This window comes from Lingula anatina, chromosome 1 (genome assembly GCF_051362555.1).
Source record: "Lingula anatina isolate TDL-2025a chromosome 1, LinAna3.0, whole genome shotgun sequence".
Classification (NCBI taxonomy): Eukaryota; Metazoa; Brachiopoda; class Lingulata; order Lingulida; family Lingulidae; genus Lingula; species Lingula anatina.
Genome location: NC_141767.1, coordinates 4,038,879 through 4,061,822, shown reverse-complemented (window position 1 = coordinate 4,061,822; position 22,944 = coordinate 4,038,879). Strand labels below are relative to the sequence as shown.

The window sequence follows — 22,944 nt, the reverse complement described above, 5'->3', positions numbered from 1 at the left end:
TTTCGCTCGATCTCCGCTGTCAATTCCACTAGAAGTTTTCATTATTATTCTTATTACAACAATTCTTATTAAAGACAATTTTTTTTTGGTATTTTGGCTTTCAATCCATCTCTAATCAAGCCTTTATAGAGTCCCTAAATTATGTGGTTTTCAAAACAACCAATTAAGTTCAATGTATAAAGATGGCTAGTGTTTAGGACATGCAATGCTCATCAGTTACACAACTTTTGGTATTTACTGCAACTTTGTTACACGCCTTTGGTTCTATGACGCAAAACCTCTTCATAACACCCTTTTCCCGTTTTTTCCCTATATATATATATTTTGATCGATATATTTGGATCACATGAAAATAGTTTCAAAGAAGACCAAAAAAAAAAAAGTTCACAAACGCCCGACAAGACATCTTGTGAGCCCAAATTAATTTTTTTATTGGAAAGAACGTCAGGTTGATTGAATACCGGGGCTTATCGACTAGGAATGCCAGATTATTAAAATATCAAATCACAATAACAGAAAGTTGCCATTTAGCTGCAGTATCATTAGATTCAAATAAGGATAATGCCAATACCGATAAGATTAATACGGAGTCTAATTATCGTGGCGGTATCCACTACCTTAAATCTGAAGGAGAATATCGACGTCTCAGAGCACGCATTTCCAGTTGTGTTGAAAAGTGGCTGTATCAACTCGATATTTTCGGGTAATTTATTGCCTTTTTTTCCATCATATCCGTTCTCTTTGTCCCACTGTTCTACGTCTAATATTTGATTGAATACTTATGCCACCAGTCCTAGACACAAGAATATGCTATTCTTAAATCCTCACAGGATCCTAGCAATTTAAAGACGGAGGAGGGGGGGGGGGAATGCGCGAGACATCTTTTCACGAACAAGTTTTCTACGCTTTCCAAAACATTCCAATATCGTTACTTTTTTTTCAAATCCGTTCCAGAAAAAACACGATGTTTTCGATATGCCATTTATTATAAACATCATGTACATGCAAGTGATAGCATACATCATTACACTTTCCAGTAAGCACGTCTCGCAGTATAGAATAATACATGATGATAGCGTACTGCTGAGTACGTCAATAACACCCCTACCTCAATGACGCCAGACACAAGAGATTCCACAAATACAATAAATAACTCACTACAACAGTCACTCAGTCACATCCACGCTATAAGAATATATATATATTTTTACGATATATTTTGACACAATGGATAAATGAAAAAGTAATCTTGACATACCTAACCTGGTGACGAACCAAATACGTTTCCCCTCTCATAGACGAGGAATAATTTGTAAATTAATAACTTATCAAATGAATGTTACAACAGAGAATGTTTATATCTGACGCTAGTACATTTTCAGAAATTTTGCTTCTTTTAAACTTATCAAAACTCCAGTCTTGCAATGAATGCAGATGAGAGGTTTGTGGATGATAAAGCCAAGTTTGCGTCAAATTCATGGTATCAACTCTCACAATATTTGTTAGCACACAACGTCCAAAATCAAAGCTGAAAAGTCTGGTTTATCTGTGTGAAACTGAAAATTACGCATCTTGCAATAGGTAAGATCATCATTTCAAACGAAGACTCCGATTTACATAATACTAACAACTTGCAATATTTTTCATTTACAGTAGTAGCATAGTGTTTGGCATACCAATAAGATCACCTGTGACTTAGCTTAACCACATTCAACAGAGCTTAGTCGGCTTGAAATGGCTTTCATCACTTGGCCACAATAAATGAAACGGCCAACCACCGCAACGCACTTGCTCTCTGTGCGATATCAGTCACCAATGATATCGATCTCTCTCTGTAGATTTAAAACAACGTTTAACACCCAGCGGTCCATTTCTTTCCAGCAATATTGCTCAAGGAATGATAAGTGATCTTTTTTGCTTTTTTTTTTCACTACATTACGCCTGCAGCTGAAACGCTATTTAAACCGATGTCTCACTGAACCTAATTAAAATAAGATCTTGTTCTGGCGTTACCTTTCCACAACGCATTCACTGTTTTCTAGTGCAGCAAAACCAATATCGTAAAACCATTACCCAAAGGTAAGATAACAACAGTAAAAAACTGTAGGCAACTAACACAGTTCCACAAAACAACATGAAATCAATATTCAAAAGACTCAGTTGATCCATAATTACCACCGACTTGTGCATGAACTAAATCACACCCAAAGCTCCGTTGGCTACATGAGCGATTGAAACTAAATGTGCAGCTGACAATGCAGCACTGTCCATGCATTTTAACTAAACACATCTAAAGGGACATGTTAGGATTTCCCTTCATTTTAACAACATGGTAGTTAAAAGTCTCATTCGTTAACAAAATGTAGCAAATTTCAGTGAGTAAAAACTTGATAATTGTGCTTATGTGAAAAAATAAACGATACACCATTTCAGATGTAAGTTTCTATTTGACCATGAAAAGCACATCATTATAATATTACAACTGACCTTTTATTAAAAGATCGATGTGCATGGCGAAATTAAGTGAAGACACCCTTTTAACCATAAAAATATCAGCTAATAAGCCTGAAAAGACCAGGGTTCTATACATATACATGTATATATGATAGCAGAGGTCAGGGGAGGTGAGGGTAGAACGCCTGCAGGTGGTAGTCTGACAGCTGACAGCTCAGTAAAGCATGCACACCTGTGAGGTTACCTATTACCACAAGAACAGATGAGCATGCTGAACCAGTTTTATGGAGCCAAGACTTATTATTGCTCACAGAATAATTTAAGGGAAAATTACTTAACGATAAAAGAAATTTGACTGGTTTAGTGTTTTTTGAGGTTAATAAGCTCAAAGATGCCTGGATTCCAAATAATATCGGTAAAAAGTTTGGACTGGCACCAAAGTATGCAGTTTGCTGTTAGCTGCAGCACAGGGTTGGTGCTGTATTCAGGTACAGGAAGTATCCTTTCTTGCTCTCTGAGTTTCCTGACCTTACTGGAATGTTCTTCTACCTCATCTAGCTTGTTAGATCCCCAGACATGTTATTAAATGGTAAAACCTGACAGCTTAATGTGGAACTAGGGAAACTTGAGATGACAGATCAAGGGCATCCTAAAATAATTGGTACAATTGGCCAAATAATACAAAAACATAACTTAAACCATTGCAAGCAATGGCTTCAAAAAAACTTTTGGTCCAAATAACAATTTTCTTTAATTGTTATTAACAAGCAAAATGCATGTTAACCTTAACTGTAGATTCCACTTTAACAACAGGTGGACGAAAATAAACTGCATCATGTATACACATTTCCCTGGAACCCAGCAACAGTCAATACCTAGCCAACTAATAAAGCTACATGTTATATGCAGGTTCTGTTGCTTATAGGTTTTGCAGTCATGTTGCAAAAACAAAGTCTGATCAATACATTCTTATGTAGTGCCAATACATGGCTCTTAACAACAAAGGCGAAAGGTGTGTTTGTGTCTAACAACACTTATAAATGAATGTGTAATGCTCAAAATGAAATGATGGTGCCTTGTTGAGCTCCTCTTGAGTCAATCAACATGTTCAGAATAATGTCTGTGATGAGATGAAAAAATGGATAATCCTCCTTCTTCTTGTTTTGTATGAAAAATAATGTTTGCCATGGTGAAAACGCCATTAATGCAGCAAGAAGACATCAGCCTCACATGCTCAGTAACATGATATATGCCTTAAGTGAAAATTAGATCCTATGGAATCTTCAGCCATCACCATGGCAACATAGTATCACTTTCAACAGCAAATTGTCTGTGATTCTTGGAAATAAAAGCAGATCTTGAAAATCTTGAACTGTAAAGCTCAATCCCATCCATTGTCTTTAATCATGTGTGCAAGTTCTATGATGTATTTGCCTTCTTTGTATTTTTGACTGGATTCAAAAGCATGTTCCTGTAAAACAAGAAAGTAATCAGTGAGTAAAATATTGAATCATGATTAGGCACGACATTAATTTTCAACCTCATCAATATGGCCATCCAATTACTGACATTTTCCATTTTGCAGTCTGCTGTGAACTGATTTAACCTTTGCATTTTCCTGAAACACAATATTGTAAAACATGGAATATATTTATGTGAGACAGGAAACTGAAAAGGACTCTTTTGTTGTGAAAAAAAAGGGAAACAGCAACAAAAACCACATCTTTTGTATGACCATAAGATATTGTACTCAGTTAACTGGCTCCTTCTCCTTTGTTTGCATGGAGAATTTCATTAATAAATCTAGTACAAAAAGTAATAGCACTGCACTCATGGTGAATCAGACAACTTAGACTGTGTAATTATTTTGGCTTTCCAGACAGACAAATGTCCCAATTTATCATTCTACTTTCCACGTAAAAATCAACCCACTTTACATCTTTAAGTTGAGTTTAGTGGTAATCACGCTGTTTGACAAGTTTTTTGTAGCTCTACCAGCACTGACACATCTCTAATCTACCAAAATAAGCATAAATCTTACATTTCTATGATTAATTTTCAAAATCCCTGTTGTTAAAATGGTGAATTCTATTTTATTTTAAATAAGACTGGTAGCTGTTGCAATGCATTAACTGACAACAAAATCAGACGAGGCCCATTAGTTTCAACAAAGACCATTATTTAGCAGTATATCCAAAACCACAGAAATAGAACAAAACATATTAAAAGGTTTTTTAAAAACTTTGAATGACATTTCATCTCATGTTGTTTATTAATATCTGTCTGTCACCCAAAAAAGTTAATCAGCAGAAAGGAGGGAATAAGATATCATATATCATGCAAATATATGGTATAACTAACTGTAAATAATTTCTCTCTACACTAATGTACTAATATACAAATTGCCATAAAGAAATATCATATTGAATGTAAAATCATCACTGTAACCAAAAATATCAGCAGGGTCTTATCATGAAACTGTGAACTAGAATTCTCCAAGGAGTATATCTTGATAAAATATTGAGAGAAAAATTTCCCTTTGGTCTGACCGTGCACTGCAAAGATATCTTCTATTTAAATATCCGTCTGCCACTTTCCACACACTTCATTGCTTCACTAACAAATGGATTTCTCTCTCCATCTCCACTGAGCAATTAAATTCAGCTCAAATTAAATGTCAGATCATGATATGAACAATTCAGTGGCCATTATATCAGTGATGACTCCATTCAAGTGATCTAAGAAAACTACTTGGGTGCATGAGCACGGAAAATTCCATGGCAACTACTATCTTATTATTCTCATGGTGATTCCTAAATCTCCTTGTGCATGGAAAATGTGCCTCTGTCCTTTTGTAATGTCCCAAATGTTTATCTTTAACAGTCCAATTATATTAAAATACAAAACCAAAACATTTTAATATGTCTGCAACATTAACCTGGGACATAATCTCACTGTTAACATGTCAAATGATGAACAAAATTAAAGTACAAATTATCCACGTTTGCTTTTTCTAAAAGCTGTGGTGCACAATCTCACTGGTGATGTAATAATGTTTTGTGGTAAAAATATCACTTTTATATTCCACAGTTTGTCAGTCATTAGAGAAGCCATTATTATTACAACTTTACAGCATTGTTTGGGTAAAAAAAAACTGCAGAATAAGACCTCAATTTGGTGTATGGCAGATTTTATCATCTTACAGGGAGTTATAACAGTTGAACAAAAGTTTTTTCATTAAAATCTGAGATAACAGTTTGTTTAATATGTTTTTAGTCAATCTATGAAAATAGCAATATATTGGATGGATAGTGAATCATACCTGAAACCTTCACTTTTCTTAGAAGGGAATATTTAGACATAACTATTTAGAAGGACAAAAATCAGGTGAGCTTGATATATGTACACTGTAGGCTAGGCACCTTTTATCTGAACAGGAATCAGGATACTCTAGCAATGATTAATAGTGTAAACAAATCGCTACATCTTCATTTTCCATTTGAAATAGACTTCACACTTACAGTGCCACACAATCCATCTATAAATCGTGCAAAATGTTTCGGTGTCAGATGGATATGGACTAATGGGTTATGATATCTGATGCAGTTGAACTTCTGAACCAGTGTCAGGCTGGTCAATGAACGGGGGTCAGAGGACCGGACAAATGTCACCTACTGACCACATGACACTAGCTGGAAGTCAAGTCACTGAGACACCATTGACCCCATGTGACCAGTCTGTCCTGCCGCACCAGGTATCTACGACAGGTTATGATAACCTGAGTATGTCTCCAATACATGTGACAGTAGTACAATATAGAGCAGAAACCCCTGCTGCTAGCAGATCAAGCTGTGTGTAAATCCTACAATAAAACTTACATATTTCCAGCCCAGTGTTGTTTTACAGCATTCACAGTATATATCAGCCACAGCATGGAGCCCTGTCAAAAGCACCCTCTCTTCAGCAGGGCCACACCCAACATTGACACTGAAATAAAAATGTATCATCCTTTTATTTTTTGTTTTTAATACAACAAATTATCTCTTGCTTCAACAACATCAACAAGATTGTTTTTTATTATCTATGTTTGCAAATTACAGACATCAGAATACATACTGGTTTCACAATTAGGTTTTTTTAACAATGTGAACTGAAATCAATAGTAGAAATTGGCAGCATTGGTCCGATTCCACCATGCATAACTTGTTATGGACACACATAGTACTAAGCACATGAAACTACATTATCTTTGAATCAATCTTTAACTTTGGCACCGCTACATCCCTCACGTTGAAAAAGTACAATGCCAAATTCATCAGTGTGCAGATCTGACAGAAAATCTATAGTATTACTTTAACTCTCTCTGCCATCACTTTAATCTAAACTTCCACTCAGAGAAGTTTAATTGGTTGGTTTGGTTTTAATGGACAAATCCCAAGGGTATTTGATGAAAGAAAAATAGTCTTGTTAAACAAGTTGCATGAAAGCGATTCCATTAATGAGTTGGTCCATGTAATAACTGGGCTATTAACACAATGCTTTTACAATGGCTGACATGTAAGTGAAAGGGAAAATCAATCTATCATGGCATTCACACAACACCATTATGCTTTTAATTTTAGCCAGCAATCTTAAATTTTCATCTATAAAGGCTCACAATGTGCACATGTTATCTACTTAATTCTTCATATCTGATTAGTCTAACTAAAAGCTTTAAATTAACCATGGAATATTTTAAGTGGAGATGGCAAATACTTTGTGTCAAATGAATTGTGCATTTGGATAGGATTACACGATTTGAAGAAGTCAAATTTAAATGTGTTGCATCAGTTGTATAAATATTGAAACTACGATACCAGAGCTTTCATTAGGGCCCAAAACAGAAGGTTGTAATTCATTGTTTAGGGTCATCTGAATTTGAGAAATTGATCTTAAAATGTATCTGATTTCAGTCCTTTAAATTTTTGGATAAGATAGGTTTTGGGAGTTTAGAGAAAAAGTAAAAGAAACAACATCAAAATCTTTTTGCATGCACTATATCTAGTCCATGGTTTGCCAGTATCTTCTTTAAGTTACATTCTATAAAGGAGAAAACTATAATCAAACTTGGCAAGAAGAGAAAACAACAGACAGCACTGAATTAATCCACAGTTTTACCTCTGCAAGTCTCTCATAACTGCAGAATCAGAAAAAAACATTTATAAAACTTTGCAAGGTATGAAATTCATTTAAGAGAACAGCATTGTAATTCCTCAGACCGTTTTCCTTTCCTGATATCAATTTGAGATTTACCTGTGCCCATGACACAATTTAAACACAAGTTTAAGAAACGTGCTGCCCTACTTTATAGAATCCGATCAATAACAGGTTTTCAAAGTTATACAGAACCAACTGGGCAACTCGGATAAAAGCACCAATAAACATTATTTGTATAAGCTCACCTTAGCATGGCACTCTATTTAAAAGGCACAAACTGAACTACCAATCCTACTAGTACCTACCATACCTCAGTACAGTATTTGATTTATTTAGCTCAAGTACAAAATTGCCCATGTGCACAATAATCTGTCTACGGCCATATGTTGCACTTGGTTAACGAGGGTGCAGATTAGTATATCTAAAAGTAAATGTTTTATGAATGGTACTTGATCTTTTAAGGTTGACAAAGGAGTCAAAACATCAGGTGACATACTGATCTATCCTTTTAGGGACAATCCATATGTGATGTCAACAGTACAACATGAAACTTCGTATCTAATCTTTTATAACATGAGCCCACTTTACCACAGTAAAGATAAATAGTACCCTTATATTTTCACCCTTCTGGCATTGTTCCACAAATGATTATGATACTGGAGTGTTTTGGAAACAAAGTTGACCTTACATGTAGAAACTGCAAATGTAAAAGCTATTGCCAAAAGACACGAAAAAATTAATGATCAGCTGAGCCTCATGAAAGATAAAGGCAGAAGTAGCCAATGTAATCATATTTGCTGCCTCTAGTAAATGGTACAAATTCTCCAACCCAAACATCTCACAAGGGATACAATAAATAATAGACCAATACACGAAGATTGCATTCTACTTGGCAAGCTCAGGCTAGCGAAACTGCCAAGCAAATGTTATCAAATTGGCATGTACATCATATGGGCAACACTGACATTCACTTTAACTACATGTCAAGATTCATGAAGTTGGGAAGAGGATATTAAATTAACCAAAGAATACCTGACCTCAAAGTGCCTTACTGTGCCAGGTGTCCTGGCTTACTTTAATGCTTCATCCTTTTACAATATCAACACTTTGCCCATTTCCCTACAGACCTTATCAGGTTTACCTCAGCCTGTGTATTGCCCAGATGGTTAGTTGAGGTTACATATAATACGATCAACTAGTCCTCACAAGTACACCACTCGATGGCACTATTGATGAAACCCCCTTTCCTTTAACTATAAGGATCCTGCATCTGAGAAGATATCTTAATGAGAACACCATCTTTTAAATCAAAATGTAGAGAGAATTCTGTATAATGTGCATGAAATAATGGAATGTGCCAAAAGTAAAAAAAAAAAATTCAACAGGATCAGGAAAAGCAGCCATCAAAATTCAACATCATGCACATAATAAGGTCCATAATGACGTGAGCCAGAAAAAAATTGGAGACAGTGTTTTGAAAGAATGGAAAAGGCAAAGTGGTCCTCAAATATCAACCTTAATTTTCAATTATTACTTTATACAATTTTTAATAACAAATAATTTTTTGATAATGATTTTAATAATAATACTGAAATCAAATAAATAGAACCAAACTCAGTTTCAAGGGAGTAAACTGCACAAGTAATTTGCATACTTTATCTCTGAAATGTATTATCGAGCCATACTGTTTACCGACAACGACATAGGATATGGGATTTTTATGAGTTCACGTTACACGAAATTAGAACAGGACTTTTGATATAAAGTAAATCCTATTCTACTGTGATTTGAATTGAGAGGTTCAAGAAAAACAGGGCCAGTACTCAACTTCCCTGCACTGGAACTTCCCCACACTCTTCTTCCCATACTGCATCTCTTTGCATGACCTCTCAGGGGCCCCAGGATGGAACAAATTTGATTAAAAAATTTGTTTGGAACAGTTACAGAAAATGATATGATACTGTAATGTGAATGAAGGCCTGCAGTCAGCAATTTCAAAAGGGGGTTCTTTTTGTAAAAACAGCAGACTTTTTTACTCCCTTGATTGACCCATTTTGAAAAATGGCATGGAACCTGTCAATTTTTCAGTCAGAATAGACCTTTTCTGACCAAAAGTGCAGTCCTTGCAACCACCCTACCCCCCCCCCCCCCCCATCCCTCTCCTCTCCACCCCACCCCACCCCCATCCTCTTACAGGCCTGAGAATGGCAGCTGAATACACTGTGGCCATTTCAGCACCCTTGACAAAAGGAAAAGATAATGTCACACTATATATGGGGATTCCCAAAATAAAATTTCAGCAAACATCTTACTCATCATAATGCTGCTTACTATTATATCATCAATTTCTTTTACCTGAATTGCTCCTTACACCTGAATAAATTTTATGGTTACAAGAGTCAACAAAGCTACAGGGACACTTCCCTAGTGGACTGACCACCATTTTATACTTCTTTTGTTGTCCCTAAGTGAATATACTCAGTGTGGCAATCAAGAGAGACTGGCAAAGGAAATGTATGTAAATATTTATTGGGTAGATTACAATGTAAAGATCATATATGTTAGTACAAGAAGTTAGGTCATAGACATGTAAAAAAGACCTACACCAATAAAGAAATAAATATTTTATTATACTTACACAGAATTGAAGAGATATGCTCTGCCTTGACTGCCCTGAAAGGACTGTGAAAGATAAAAAAGAAAAGAAAGTTACACATTAATGATAAGATATTTATGGCATGTTCTTTTTAACATTTAAAGATATTTTGGACACAATTCCCATCAAATAACACTATCCATCCACACTATCTTCACAGTATCATGCTGATGCTGTTTAGACAAAGAAAGCCGCAAGGATTTCACCCTTAAGACACAAGATGACAAATTTCCTGCTCAAATTACATTGTTTACAAAAGCAGGAGGTGTAAACTAGCTCCACTTTCCTATCTTACGGTTTCCAGACAAGGGAGCAAACAGGACTTGGTGCCAAACTATGATCTCATCACCATTGATTGGGTGTAAAAATCAATAAATGTCATCAGCACTTCATATATGTATATGATGTAACACAAGTATATCTATTCACTTATATACAGGGAAACTTGTTATCTCTTATCTGACATGAGGGTAGCATAACAAATTACCATTGGCAATCGTTTTGAGGCTAATACATGTGTATGGTAAATAAACATTGTTCTTTTATTGAAAATAAATTTTGAGACAAATGAAATATGGCCCCAATGCCTATCAAATCATTCTGTTAAATTAATCTAATACTTGGCTGACATTAAGTTAACCAATCAAGTGAAATGTATTGGGCTTGCCACCTTGATGTTTTCCTGGTCTAAATAGTTTCCTTGCATGCAATCAATATACCTCAGTATGAAATGCAGGTGGACTGTAAGAAACCTTAAATGGAAAGCTCACACAGAAACTAATGGATGTGTATCGGAAACACACCATGACAAAGTTCAGTAAACAAGAGTTTCTAGCCTTTTAGGATATTGACTTGCTTTGTGTGGGACTTAATTTGGTTACAGTTTCCAAAACACAACAAAAATGATGTCAAGGTATAATGCTGCATATGCTCTGATCAATCGGTCCATCTTTACCTTGTGATGTTAACTTTAAACCACCCTGTATTTCACAGCCTATACAAAATAGCAATCTGAAAAAAGATCCCTGCTTTCATGGATCATATGTTACATATGAAAAAAGAAGAAAAAAATGAGCCAACCATCATTCTCAACATGTTCTATTCAACAAAACTTGCATCACATATTTTATAGCTATGTATGCATGTTGCAGTTCACTTTCAATCTGGGATGAGGACTTGTTCAACATATCAATTTCATAAAATGGTGTGAATGAAATCTGTTCCGTCAGTTTGTTATATGTTTACATGAAAATATAGGGGCCTCATGAGCTGAAATACTGCATGGGAAATCAAGCTCAAGTGGGATACTTGGGATTATTAAAGAGTACATTATAATGGTGAATCCCAAAAGCCTAGCCATTGTGCAACCTTTTTCTGGAGATATGATTTAGGGTTATGAGAAAAAAGTTGGGAGAAATGGCCCAGTGGCCTTATGACTGGGGATCTTCAGGCTGCTTAAGGCATAAAACATACAAAAAATGGATTTATGGTTTTAACAAAAACTACATGCCTGTAAGTTAAATGAAAAGTATCCCCACCTTTGAGATCAGTTCATCGTGATTGGCTAGGTGAGCTCGGCAGTGGACGCAGCTATAAGTGCGATGGCACTGGCTCGGGAGATACGCCTGGAACGTCTTCACCATGGTGAGTGTAGACATCAATTCTGGCAACTATTATGAAGACAGACCCACATCACTGATAATCATGGAGAGAAACAAAGGCAAAATGATCCTCTGATGCCTCGCTTCTCCCTCACTAATCTTTCAGGTCATCCAACTCCACATGCGATTCATCTGAAAACAAAGGCAATTGGTCAAAATTATGGGAACATGGAATTAAAGTCTCTTGGGTTACTGCATTGTGTTCAGGTCATGATAAACTGCTAACTCGTTCATGCTCATAGCTTTGTTTGTCTACTTAGTGATGCCTTGGAGATACACCACACTACTGTGAGGTAACACCTCCTGAAATTTAATTTACTTGATATATTGACCATGGAAAAAAGAGCTCTAATTAGTCAAAATGAATCACTCAAAACCCCTAGAAGCTGAGAGTCAGTAGGTACATCCTGACAAAGACTTCACTTCAGCAGATGCTGTTGGTTGGTTTTCTTTGTTCAATTACTTCCAAAACTGGACTGCAGCAGCTGTCAGCTCTTACCTGATATAAAAGTAATTTGAGGGCAGCCGTCAGCAGTAACCAGACTTTGGAGATATCACTTTCAGACGTCTCAATCCACAGGAACTGAAACTAAAACAATGATATGACTTTAAATGCTTTTCATGACTAAATAGGTGAAAGTGTCTGCTTAAACTGCAGGTCTCCTAAAAGTGATGTCTCCAGAGGGCTATTACCTCACACCTGGACTCTTAGTTGTCATTATACCATTATCATGATTGCAGATAATAGCTTTATTGTCTCAATTACTATATCACTTAGAAACAATCAAGGGAACAGATGAATATCTAACTTCAATACAATGCTAACAAAGATTATAATCAACAATGTCATGACTGAGCTTTATGTTCTATTCTAGCATACTTCATGATACTCAAGTAGAACAATAGAGACAATTCCACTAGGCTGACAAAAGGAAAAGATAATGTCACACTATATATGGGGATTTCCAAAATAAAATTTCAGCAAACATCTTACTCATCATAATATTAGCAAATTTCTCTCATAAATGTGAAATTTAGTATCCAGTATTAAGATGTTGGTCAAGGTTAACAACAGAACTAAGAAAGCTTATTCATCATTCAATTGCATGACAAGAAAAAAAAACTTGCATGGTAACATAACCATTTCCAAATGACTTGCTAAGTACATAACAAAAGAGGAAGTATTGTACAAGAAGAAGTCTAGGCTTCTGTCTAATGAGTCATATGGGTATTTCCTTCAGGTTCCCAAACTGTCCCAACACACAGACTTGGAAAAAGAACATTGTACACAAACAAGTCTGGGCTTCTAATGAGTCACATGGGCATTTCCTCCAGCTTTACATATTGTCCCTACACACACAAAGAAGCCACAAAGTCTGCAGTGTGTTATCAGATTATTTCCTCACCATTTCTAAAGCAGAGATCATTCCAAGCTCTCTCCACTCTCAGGACAAAAGAATGCATTTGCCAATACATGTGTGTGGATCTGATATCAGCTTATATTAAAGCTGGACAGAATATAGACGTTGAACAAAAGTTCTTTATATTTTTATTGCAGCTCCATTTTGCAGACATGATCTTATTAAATACCACATAATACCCTGCTATGTAGCAAAGATAGCTGAAATCAATAATAACAATCAGGCTGAGGGATTAGACCAGATTGTTATTGTTATTGTGACCACCTAATCTTGAGATATCGTGACCTGGTTTTAATACACATGGTTTATGTGCTACTAATTTGAAACGCAATATCTTTAAATTGCATCTTTATATTGTTCACATTCAGTTTTCTTGTACCTTTTTGCAAGTCTCCCCGGGGCTTATATGAATAATTCAGTTTTCTTTCTACCTGGAATCAATAAAAACCTCTTGTCTACATGTAAATAATATAACAGTCATGATCAAGGTGACTGGAACAAAGAGATACATGGTGTCAAGTTGAACAGCACAGAGAAGAATACTGTGTTAAAATTCACACCAAGAAACTGAGAAAAGGGAAAATGATGTGCAAAGGACTGAAGTAAAAAAAGAAAGAGAAAGTGAACAAAGAATGAGTCATATATAATTATTCAAGGGATGATAACTTTTCTTAATCTTTCTACAGAAAGCTGCCCTATATTTAGTTTCTTGGGTTAGAAGCATTGCCACTATAAAAGGGCAATTCCAAATGACATTAAACTCATTCACCTTACCCATTCCAAGAACAGATTCAGCTACTCTACTCATCAGAAGTCCATGAAAATCAATATTAGTTACCACGGACTCAACAACCTGAATACTGCCTGAATATGGCAATAAGATAGGCATCCCAAGGTTAAATGCATGACCATTTATCTGGCAATGTCAATTTTTATATGCATTTACGCTTCAGTGCTAGTATCATTTTTATCTGTCGTGTATCAGTCCCCTCCCCGTCCTCGCCTCCCCCCTCCCCTAACACCTCGCCACGACCACGACAAAGGTCCTTTGTTTGCTTCACATGTCTGTATCTGTAACTGCTTAAGTTACATACGCCTTGAATAGCACGGTGAGATTGTATCAATGCCCATTAAAATGTCTTGATCACGCAGAGAGAGAAAAAGCTTGAATTCGCAAATGAAGTTGATCAGGAAAATCCCACATGGTTATGGCTCCAGCATGTAAACACGCTCTATACAGTATGTTAGTTCTATAGACATATTTGTCTTAGTTTCAGCAATGTTCAAGGTTAAGGGATTTACAAATTCTCTAAATCAAAACTGTCGCATGGAGTTGTAAACATAAAAGAAAACACTGTGTTAAAGAGAACGTGCATGTCTTTGTTTTGACGAGGCAGCAGCAGATCCAAACACGCACGATCAAATAGGGTTTCTGCGATCCCTGGAAAATAACCTGTTCAACAAACCAGATAAATGCTTACCTATACAATCTATCTTTCTCGTGAAGATTGCTTTCTTGAAATTTTAAGCTCTGCGATGTCAGAATCCTTTCTTTTTCTCGATGTCAGCTGTGAAGGTTATGGCGACTTGGTTGTCCGTGTTTACCTTTTTTCTGCTTGGCGGAAATTCGCTGACGTCAGTCACGTGTCTGACACTATTTTACATATACTTCCGGTACACGTGCTTCCTTGTCAAATATAAACAAACGGCACGTGTCTTGACATACGATTGGGGTTATCATTTTACCACACACGTTTAACAACTTTATTATAAGTAACGGGTTTCACTTTTCCTGAGAACTAAAGGCTTATTAAAAACATTCTTCTGCAACATCTGCACTGTATTGACGAACTTTCTCTATACTAGCATTACAATTGTTTGATATTTGAATCATCACTGTTAATGATTGGAAAACAAATGACTGCTTTGATTATGAATTTTACTCCTATATTTCTTATTGATGTCAAATAACCACCATAGAAATGGAATAAAAACTTGATACAAGATTCATAAACAATGCAATGACAAAAAAATGTAATAATTTTTTTCATCGCATTTGATTCAAATTGAACGTTAATAAAATTCCAATCAACATAGGTGCATTAAATTACTGATCAAGGTGTACATTTTTAAGTTAACGCTGGTTATCACAAACTGTTTCACGTTTTTTTCCATGTAGTTTTTTTTTTTTTTTTTTTTGGGGGGGGGGGTATTATCATTTGAATGAATAATAAGGTGATGGCTGCCTGTTTGTTTTTTAGTGAAATGCAATTACTGTTGGTTATAATTTTTTTTTTTTTTTTGGGGGGGGGGGGGGGGCTCTGTAAAAAAACCCTTCTAATAACTTTTTGTGACATTATACATTATATCCAAATAATAAATGCTATTTATCACATTGTTTGGAAAGCAGACAAAGCCATTAATCATTTAAAAAAAAATATTTAAGGGACTGAGATGGATGGATTATTGGCACACAATACTCTTTGAAAACGCAACTTTGACTACATTTTTGAAGCATATTTCCCTTGGATGCCTAGTTTCAACTTCAACCTATTCAATCACTTAGAATATAGTTTTTAAGTATGTTTTCCAATTTATTTATTTAATTGATTTTCCCTTATCTGCAGATAGTATTCACCAACATCTCTTGCACCTGTGTGTGATTTTGAATTTCAATGTTTTGTTAATAACTAAGTTTGGAGTAGCCAAGTTTTAAAAATACTTCAATTTATCAGGATGATATCACAAAACATTTAGAACACCACTCTAAACACAAATAATCTATTGTGCAAAAGACATGAACAACCTGTAAGTCATTGGTTCACTGAGCCGATGCTGTGCAACAACATCAGACAACACAACTAAGTCCCCACCCTCAAAAAAAAAAAAAAAAAAAATCTGTATTTAAATGGATATTATTAATTATAATTCTCAGTACAACTGGAGTGGTATTTTGATATAATTATGACATATTTGTATTGGTTTGAAATAAATAAAATATACATTTTACTATAACACATTTCAAATATCTTACAAACTAAAAGGTCAACAAATGTAATTAATCTCTACTAATCACAGGAATTTAGCTACACAGCAGTGACAACACCTTATCAATTGGTACAAGATACTACCAACACCATCACCCATATCTAGTAATATCTCTTTTAAAATTGCACTTAACTCAATCCTACTTTAGCATAAGATTACTGTATTTACAACCAATTTCACCATCTGGAATAAGCAGAATGATATGCAATAACATATTTATCATTTTTTCTTTATCAAATGCAATGATTGGCATAGAGAAAAAAAATAAAAAGAAGATATTTCACAGTTCCACATTGTACATATTTGTTTATACTGGATCATACTGAGGAAGACAGTCTGTCAAGCTACACAGGAATTCCTTTTGACTGATGAAGTGAGCATACTTCAGCACCTTATTTGGCTTAGTGTGGAATTTTATGTGGACCTAGAAAACAAAATGAAAGTCAATTTGTACAATAACTTCTACATGCCATTACAATCTATAGCATAGAAAATAAAGACATCATATTTGATTTACTAAAACTGAATAAAACCTTCTTTAGAATTTGGTAAGTTCTTTGTTCCACGAGCTAGAATCCAAAGGGTACCCTAATTAGAAAAGATTTGGGTACCATTCCCACAGATATTTGGATCGATCTATCTCCCTGGGGAGTCTCACTTAATTGTTATTAATTTAACCAGCTTGAATGGTTGTTTCGCCTAGTAAAGCTGTTAGGGGGTAATTACCTTTCCCCTCTAGCTGATTCGGTAGGTGTGACAGACATTGAGGCCTGTTAGTTGATAGTCATTTAGTGAGACTCCCCAGGGAGTTGGACCAATCCAGATGGATCGATCTAGGCATGGGAACCCAGTCTTACCCTAGGCATTCTTCTAAAAGACACAATTCCATCCTGTGCCTCAACATGGCTCAGTCTTGGTAACCCCACTGACAAACTGAGGTCCTGTAAAGACTTCACCAGCCTGGGAGAGGGCAGCATGTTCTCATGTCTGACATCTTTATCACAGGGCCTCCACTCATGCACTGAGTAAGAGTGTACGTTGTTAGTGTTCTGAGATACCATCTGCTCTTCTGGCGTTTTGGGGGATGTCTTTTCAATATCAGTGATGGCCCCTGTTTGGCTACACATGGCTTGTACCCTCTTTGCCTTGCATAGCTTCCAAGCTGCTTGTATTGTCCTGACGGCATCTAGGGTTTTCTGCCATTTTCGTCTCACCAGCCAGCCTCTCATAACTGAAATGAGGTTTAATTTTCTTTTCAACATGTTTTATTTTGTGTGAAAAAAGCATAAACAGCTCTTCACCATTTTGAAGTTGTACACGTTAGCCGAGATTTCAACTTAGTGAAGTGAAGACAGAAATAGAAGTAAAGACTAAAAAGAAAGAAAGATAAAAAATTAAGGGAAGCATACCAGCTTGTATCTTCAGGATGGATTTCCTCTTTTTACATTGGTACCTCCTCCAAGCACACTGTATGGTAAAGGCATATCTGCTCAGAAGTTTGCACCGGGCAGCCTCTAACTGTTCCAGCTACAGCACAGAAGAGAATACACATAAGTAACTGGAGCTCTGCAAAAGCAAAAGCTAACACAAACAGGTGCTTTTGCTGTATTTAAAAGAACATTTTCATTCTTAAATTTCAAAATAACTTCACTGATTTTGTAAGATACTGTTGACATTTACATATAAGTAAGACTCTTGTGGATGTAACATACAAAACAGAAAGACTAATCTTTCAGTTTTTATTACCTGGCCATCTTGCAAGAAGAGTTTGGTCCTGCCAAACTGCTTGCTCAAGTTTGGTTGAAAACCAAAAACAATCTTCATTACAGAAGCACAGCACTTTCTAGTATGATCAGAGCTGGAGAGGCCTAAAATATATATAAAGCAAAGTTGCACATACTGTAATGTCAATGAAAAATAAACACTGTTTTAAGTTAACTATAGAGATAAGACTATGTTTTAAGTTAACTTTGGATATATGACTATTATATGTTTTTTTTTAAGGAATAGCACTCTACAGGTGGACTTTTTCATTCTCCATAAAGCTGAAGATTTTAAACATTGGCTAGTAAGCATATTTCTAAATATAAAACATGAACTTTACTGAGATTAGTCAAGGAGGTTATACATCTCCTTGTGATGGTTCACTGCAGAATGAAAAATAGTCAAATAATGCAGTTGATGACAGAGCAATATATATTTTTCTGACTTTGAGTCAAAGTTACCTGTCCTTCTTCGAAGTTTCTTTTTAGGGGTGCCACTCTTTTTGGGGGTATCCAGCAGGGACAGCTGCTTCTTAAACAGTTTGTCCAGAGGGTCAAACAGAAGGTCATTCTCCTTCTCTGCGTCTCGGTCTGATTCTGACTGGGATGACAGAGAGACCGGATGAGTTGGCTCACTTTTGATGATTATTCCAAACTTCTGTACAAACTTGTCATAAGGAATTCTATAAGAAAATATTTTTAAAGTTATTTCTCTCTTCATGAATGGCCAAATACAAGACAATCACTAATCATCATGGTATGACTTTCCTTTTTTCTTCTGCTCAACACATTCTATTTAATTTTATAAAATTTAATGGCCCTAATTTTCATCCTTTTATCTCTATAATGCTATAGCCAGGGATGAGACTGCCATTTAGTGAAATAGTTGGAAAATATGGCATGGGGTTGACAGGGGTGCCTAGCCAATGACATTTTTGGCTCCCAAAAATTCAACAAATCTGCCCATTGTTGAATAAATCTCATCCCTGTACAGCTCCTCACTCTTCACTAATATTCACCTTGCTGGATATCCATTCCTACTAATCTCCACTGTCTCCATCACTCCACAGGCCTCCAGCTGCGTTATAACATACTGGCCATCAAAGTGGCCTGCCTCACACTGCTGGTTTGGTTTTATACACCGGATGTAGAGACATTCTGTGCTGTTCAGGGTTTTCATCAACGCATCCAAAGAACTCTGTGAATAATGGTAGTGAAAAAGATGCAGATTCTCCATGTCTACTAGTTTTGATTTTTATCTGCTTTATTCTTAATAATTGGCAACTTGTAATGTTTGTTTGAATTTTTATGACATTTCAAATGAATCACATCAAATTATTACAAATTATCATTAATTATTTCATTTAGATCATGAAAAAGTGAAATTAAAAAAACAGAAAACTACAAAAGTACCTTAAATTTGGCAAGAACAGTCTTCTTTTTCTTGCCAGGTTGATCTGTTTCAAAGTCAGCAAACAAGGAGGCTATGAAGTCATTATCACTGTTCTTCAACATGTCCACCAGTTCTGCTGGAACATTGTCCTGAAAACAGAAATTACTAGGCGATAATGTGAATTACTCCTTAAGGATGAAAAATGCTGAAAGTCAGAGATCTATATATCTAGTCGCTTTATTAAAATTCTGATAGTCTTTTAAATATTTTGTCACTTTTCTAAAGTTTCCTATATATGTGAAATAAAAAAATGTTATATTTATTATCTCATATTTTTTATTTCCAATCTTCAATACTCAGCATTAAATATTCACTAATACCTCACCATCCAAACTCACCTTATTTTTATCCACCAGTCCACTGACTTGGTACTGTACCGTCCCTGCATAGTGCTTCACAGCAAACCAAGGGTTCTCAAGGTCTTTCTTGGGCTGCTGGAAGTGACGGTGACTTCGTGCCGAGGTAAAAATCCGATCACAGATCATTTTGACAGAGGATGGTCTATTGAGGTTGCATTCCTGAAACAGAGTTGATATCAAAAGTTAACTTTTTCTTCAGACGGAAGACTTAAAACCATGCACAGATATACATTTTGTTCAGAAAGGGCAAGCTCAATATACACCTACTTATATTATGATCTAATGTTCTATCAGACAAAAAAATCAATAGTTTTGTTTGATGATTTTATCTCAAGTAAATTAAATAAATCATTTAAACTACTTTTAAAAGTAATTACAAGCTAAAATCACACTGAGTCCAGTATTCTATATATATATTGTTTTTCTCTATTTTGCTACTAAAGCCTGTGATACAAGTACCTCTATGAGCAGTGAGAAGATTCCCAGACTCCCATCAAGTAGCTCCACACATGGTCTGTTGTCCACAAAGTCTGTATGTGTCCATGGCAATGCCTCTTTAACATACTCAGCCTAAAAGTGAATAAGTTTGTAATTGGTAAAAACTAGATCAATGTCCTTTTTATGACCATGTTGTCTGAAAACGTGTTAATTTTGCTCACAGTTTATCAAAAATTCTTGAAAATTAATCTCTCTATCTTTCAAAGAAAATGAGAATACACCAAACTTAAGCATTGGAAAACTTTTCTATAGACTGTTCTTCAATTTTCCTTTCTAATCCATTCTGCAGTGAATTTAAGAATCAAACTTTAAAGCTAACATTTACCTGCAGTTCTTTCAGAAAATGTGCCACAAAGTGCTGCTGAAGCCTCTCATTGGCATAGTTGATGCACAGCTGCTCCAAGCTGTTGTTTATGAAGCTCTCAAAACCATAGATATCAAGCAACCCTTCAGGAAAACAAGAACTGATATCACAGCAACTCAAAAGTCATTTAGTGTAAACTCTTTAAAAGACAATATCAGTCAAAATTGTCCTTGCTTGCAAAACTTCATATGAAAGTGAACAATTATGTTATTTTCTTTCAGAAAAAGGTGGAAATATTAAGAATCAGATTGTTTTACCAACCTATAAAACTGTACAGTTCCTTGGTTTTGATACATCCATTGATGAAGGAAACTAACCAGTCAAATAACCTAAAAATATTACATTTTAATCTTTAGACATGAGAAATAATATAAATAACATTAAAATTATCTGAGCTGTATATATTAAACATATTTCATAACAAATAGAAAACAGGGTTTTATATAAAGGTTAAAAAAAACATCTTAGGGAAAAACAATTACAAATCAACACAACATTCCTCCATGTATATATATATGCAAAGAATAAATCTCTTTAAGAATATTTAAAAATATCAAAAAGTTTCAGAAATATTTCTTTTGTTTAGGCCAGTGCAATTTTAGGAGCGTAAAAACTACCTGGAATAAAGGGTCTTAGACAGACAATCTCGTCTGCTCCTCCCCTCCTGCTCATTACATGGTTTATGGAAGACACTCTGTCTGCGGCTGTGGGAGGCAGCAATACGGCGGAATGTTAGAGCTTTCTCTAGCACTGAGGGATCCACACCCAGCAGCTTGCTAGCCAGGTCCAGGGAAACATTACAGTCTGCAAGAGAGGTGAAAGAGAGGTGTAGAGAAATATATCAAATTTACAAACAACTATATTAAGCTTTTAAAATATCTCAGATTTTGTGATATTTTGAAAAGAAAATCTTAAAGGGCAGTTTTAAACTGCATTACAACTTTTATTAGGAGTAATCTCAGTGCATATAAAATATATAGATGACAAGCTAAATTATAAAAAAGTAAACCTAGATAATCAGGGGCGGATTGAGGCCATCTTCTGTGTCTTCCAGAAGATGGTCAGATTTTCAAATTTACGTTGATGGAATCTCATTTTTTCTGTCGGAAGACAGTCAAAAATGGAGGAAAGATCAACAAAGATAATTTGGAAGACTGTCAGAAAATATCTCTGGATCTGCCCCTGATAATAAACTACATGTTAAGAATTCTCACCTTGGTCATCAGTGTCCACATAACATCCCTGGTCTCCATCTCCATCAAACACCAAGTTACCAAGGTGAAGGATGGCACCTAGGACCTGGTGATGACAAATATATATATATATATACTTGAATTATTGTTATGCCTTTTTTTTGCTGATAACATCAAATTGACACACATAAAACTTGTCCTTTAAAATATTTTAATAAATAAATAAATAAATAAATATAGAGCGCTGATACTTACATACAAAATACTGAGCAGACAAGTCAAACCAAATAAAATCAGTCAAAAGGAAAGAAAGGATAAGCTGTATTGTGATTAATACTAAATTATGCTTTTACAGCATTTGTACTATGCATGGCTAAATTAACTTTATGCAATAACCCATACCCTGTTACACAAAATACACAGAGCCATTTATTCCAATATTGATGAAAGTAATCAATCAAAGGTCTGGGCCGCCAATATTGTGGTTGGTAGATTTGGCAATTACCAGTAGTGATAAAGGGCTGACCAATTAGTAACAATATGCAGAGATTGATTGGTTATTGATCTTTTGGGGGCCAAGGTAATTAAAATATTTTATCTGAAATTTATACACTTAGAAAGATTGAGATATGCATGATGAATATATATATATATATATGATAAGGTGATAAAACCATGACAAAACAGTGCAAAATTTGTGACTTAGTTAACTTTTTGATCAAAAACATAAGGCTAACGGAGGAGTTTTTTACCAAAGCACTAGAAGAGGAACTTCTCCATAAAAACATCGTGCAGTCCCTGAGGGTGAGTCAATTTTAACTCATAAACAAGATTAAACTGAAACATGGTGTCACATATAACTGGGTGACACTGTAAGT

At 35.4% G+C, this 22,944-nt stretch overlaps 2 protein-coding genes across 4 annotated transcripts in view; both read right to left on the bottom strand.

Annotated features, from left to right (window-relative positions):
- Positions 1-967: 967 nt before the first annotated feature.
- Positions 968-15,039, bottom strand: LOC106150725 (protein yippee-like 2). 3 transcript variants are annotated; one of them, XM_013523703.3, is made up of 6 exons: positions 14,870-15,039; positions 12,467-12,556; positions 11,845-12,099; positions 10,289-10,332; positions 6,333-6,441; positions 968-3,925 (listed from the first exon to the last, which is right to left on the bottom strand). In XM_013523703.3, exons 3-6 carry the CDS (start codon positions 11,962-11,964, stop codon positions 3,836-3,838), a joined length of 363 nt encoding a protein of 120 aa, XP_013379157.1. In that variant the 5' UTR covers positions 11,965-12,099; positions 12,467-12,556; positions 14,870-15,039; the 3' UTR covers positions 968-3,835. The 3 variants fall into 3 exon arrangements, with proteins under 3 accessions (XP_013379157.1, XP_086857828.1, XP_013379163.1); XM_087001702.1 differs by lacking the exon at positions 14,870-15,039 and adding an exon at positions 13,768-13,792; XM_013523709.3 differs by lacking the exon at positions 12,467-12,556 and having other exon boundaries at positions 14,870-15,032.
- A 919-nt stretch (positions 15,040-15,958) lies between these two features.
- Positions 15,959-22,944, bottom strand: part of LOC106172100 (unconventional myosin-XIX-like) — a 38,224-nt gene continuing 31,238 nt past the window's right edge. The window contains exons 13-25 of the mRNA XM_087001696.1: positions 22,088-22,172; positions 21,491-21,677; positions 21,135-21,202; positions 20,835-20,956; positions 20,471-20,581; positions 19,991-20,170; positions 19,613-19,741; positions 19,219-19,397; positions 18,662-18,882; positions 18,183-18,304; positions 17,846-17,963; positions 17,294-17,667; positions 15,959-16,860 (exon numbers count right to left, since the gene is read on the bottom strand). Coding sequence (XP_086857822.1) covers positions 16,744-16,860; positions 17,294-17,667; positions 17,846-17,963; positions 18,183-18,304; positions 18,662-18,882; positions 19,219-19,397; positions 19,613-19,741; positions 19,991-20,170; positions 20,471-20,581; positions 20,835-20,956; positions 21,135-21,202; positions 21,491-21,677; positions 22,088-22,172 — 2,013 coding nt within the window. The 3' untranslated portion in view covers positions 15,959-16,743. The remainder of the gene's footprint in view (positions 16,861-17,293; positions 17,668-17,845; positions 17,964-18,182; positions 18,305-18,661; positions 18,883-19,218; positions 19,398-19,612; positions 19,742-19,990; positions 20,171-20,470; positions 20,582-20,834; positions 20,957-21,134; positions 21,203-21,490; positions 21,678-22,087; positions 22,173-22,944) is intronic.

Bases quoted from the DNA above. Each gene is read 5' to 3' on its own strand.
- LOC106150725 (XM_013523703.3), bottom strand. From the start codon at position 11,964: ATGTCTACACTCACCATGGTGAAGACGTTCCAGGCGTATCTCCCGAGC. The intron at 10,333-11,844 runs GTGGGGATACTT...TATCTTTCACAG, and splicing joins ACGATGAACTGATCTCAAAG to TCCTTTCAGGGCAGTCAAGG. The intron at 3,926-6,332 runs GTAAGTTTTATT...CTTGTTTTACAG, and splicing joins CAACACTGGGCTGGAAATAT to GAACATGCTTTTGAATCCAG.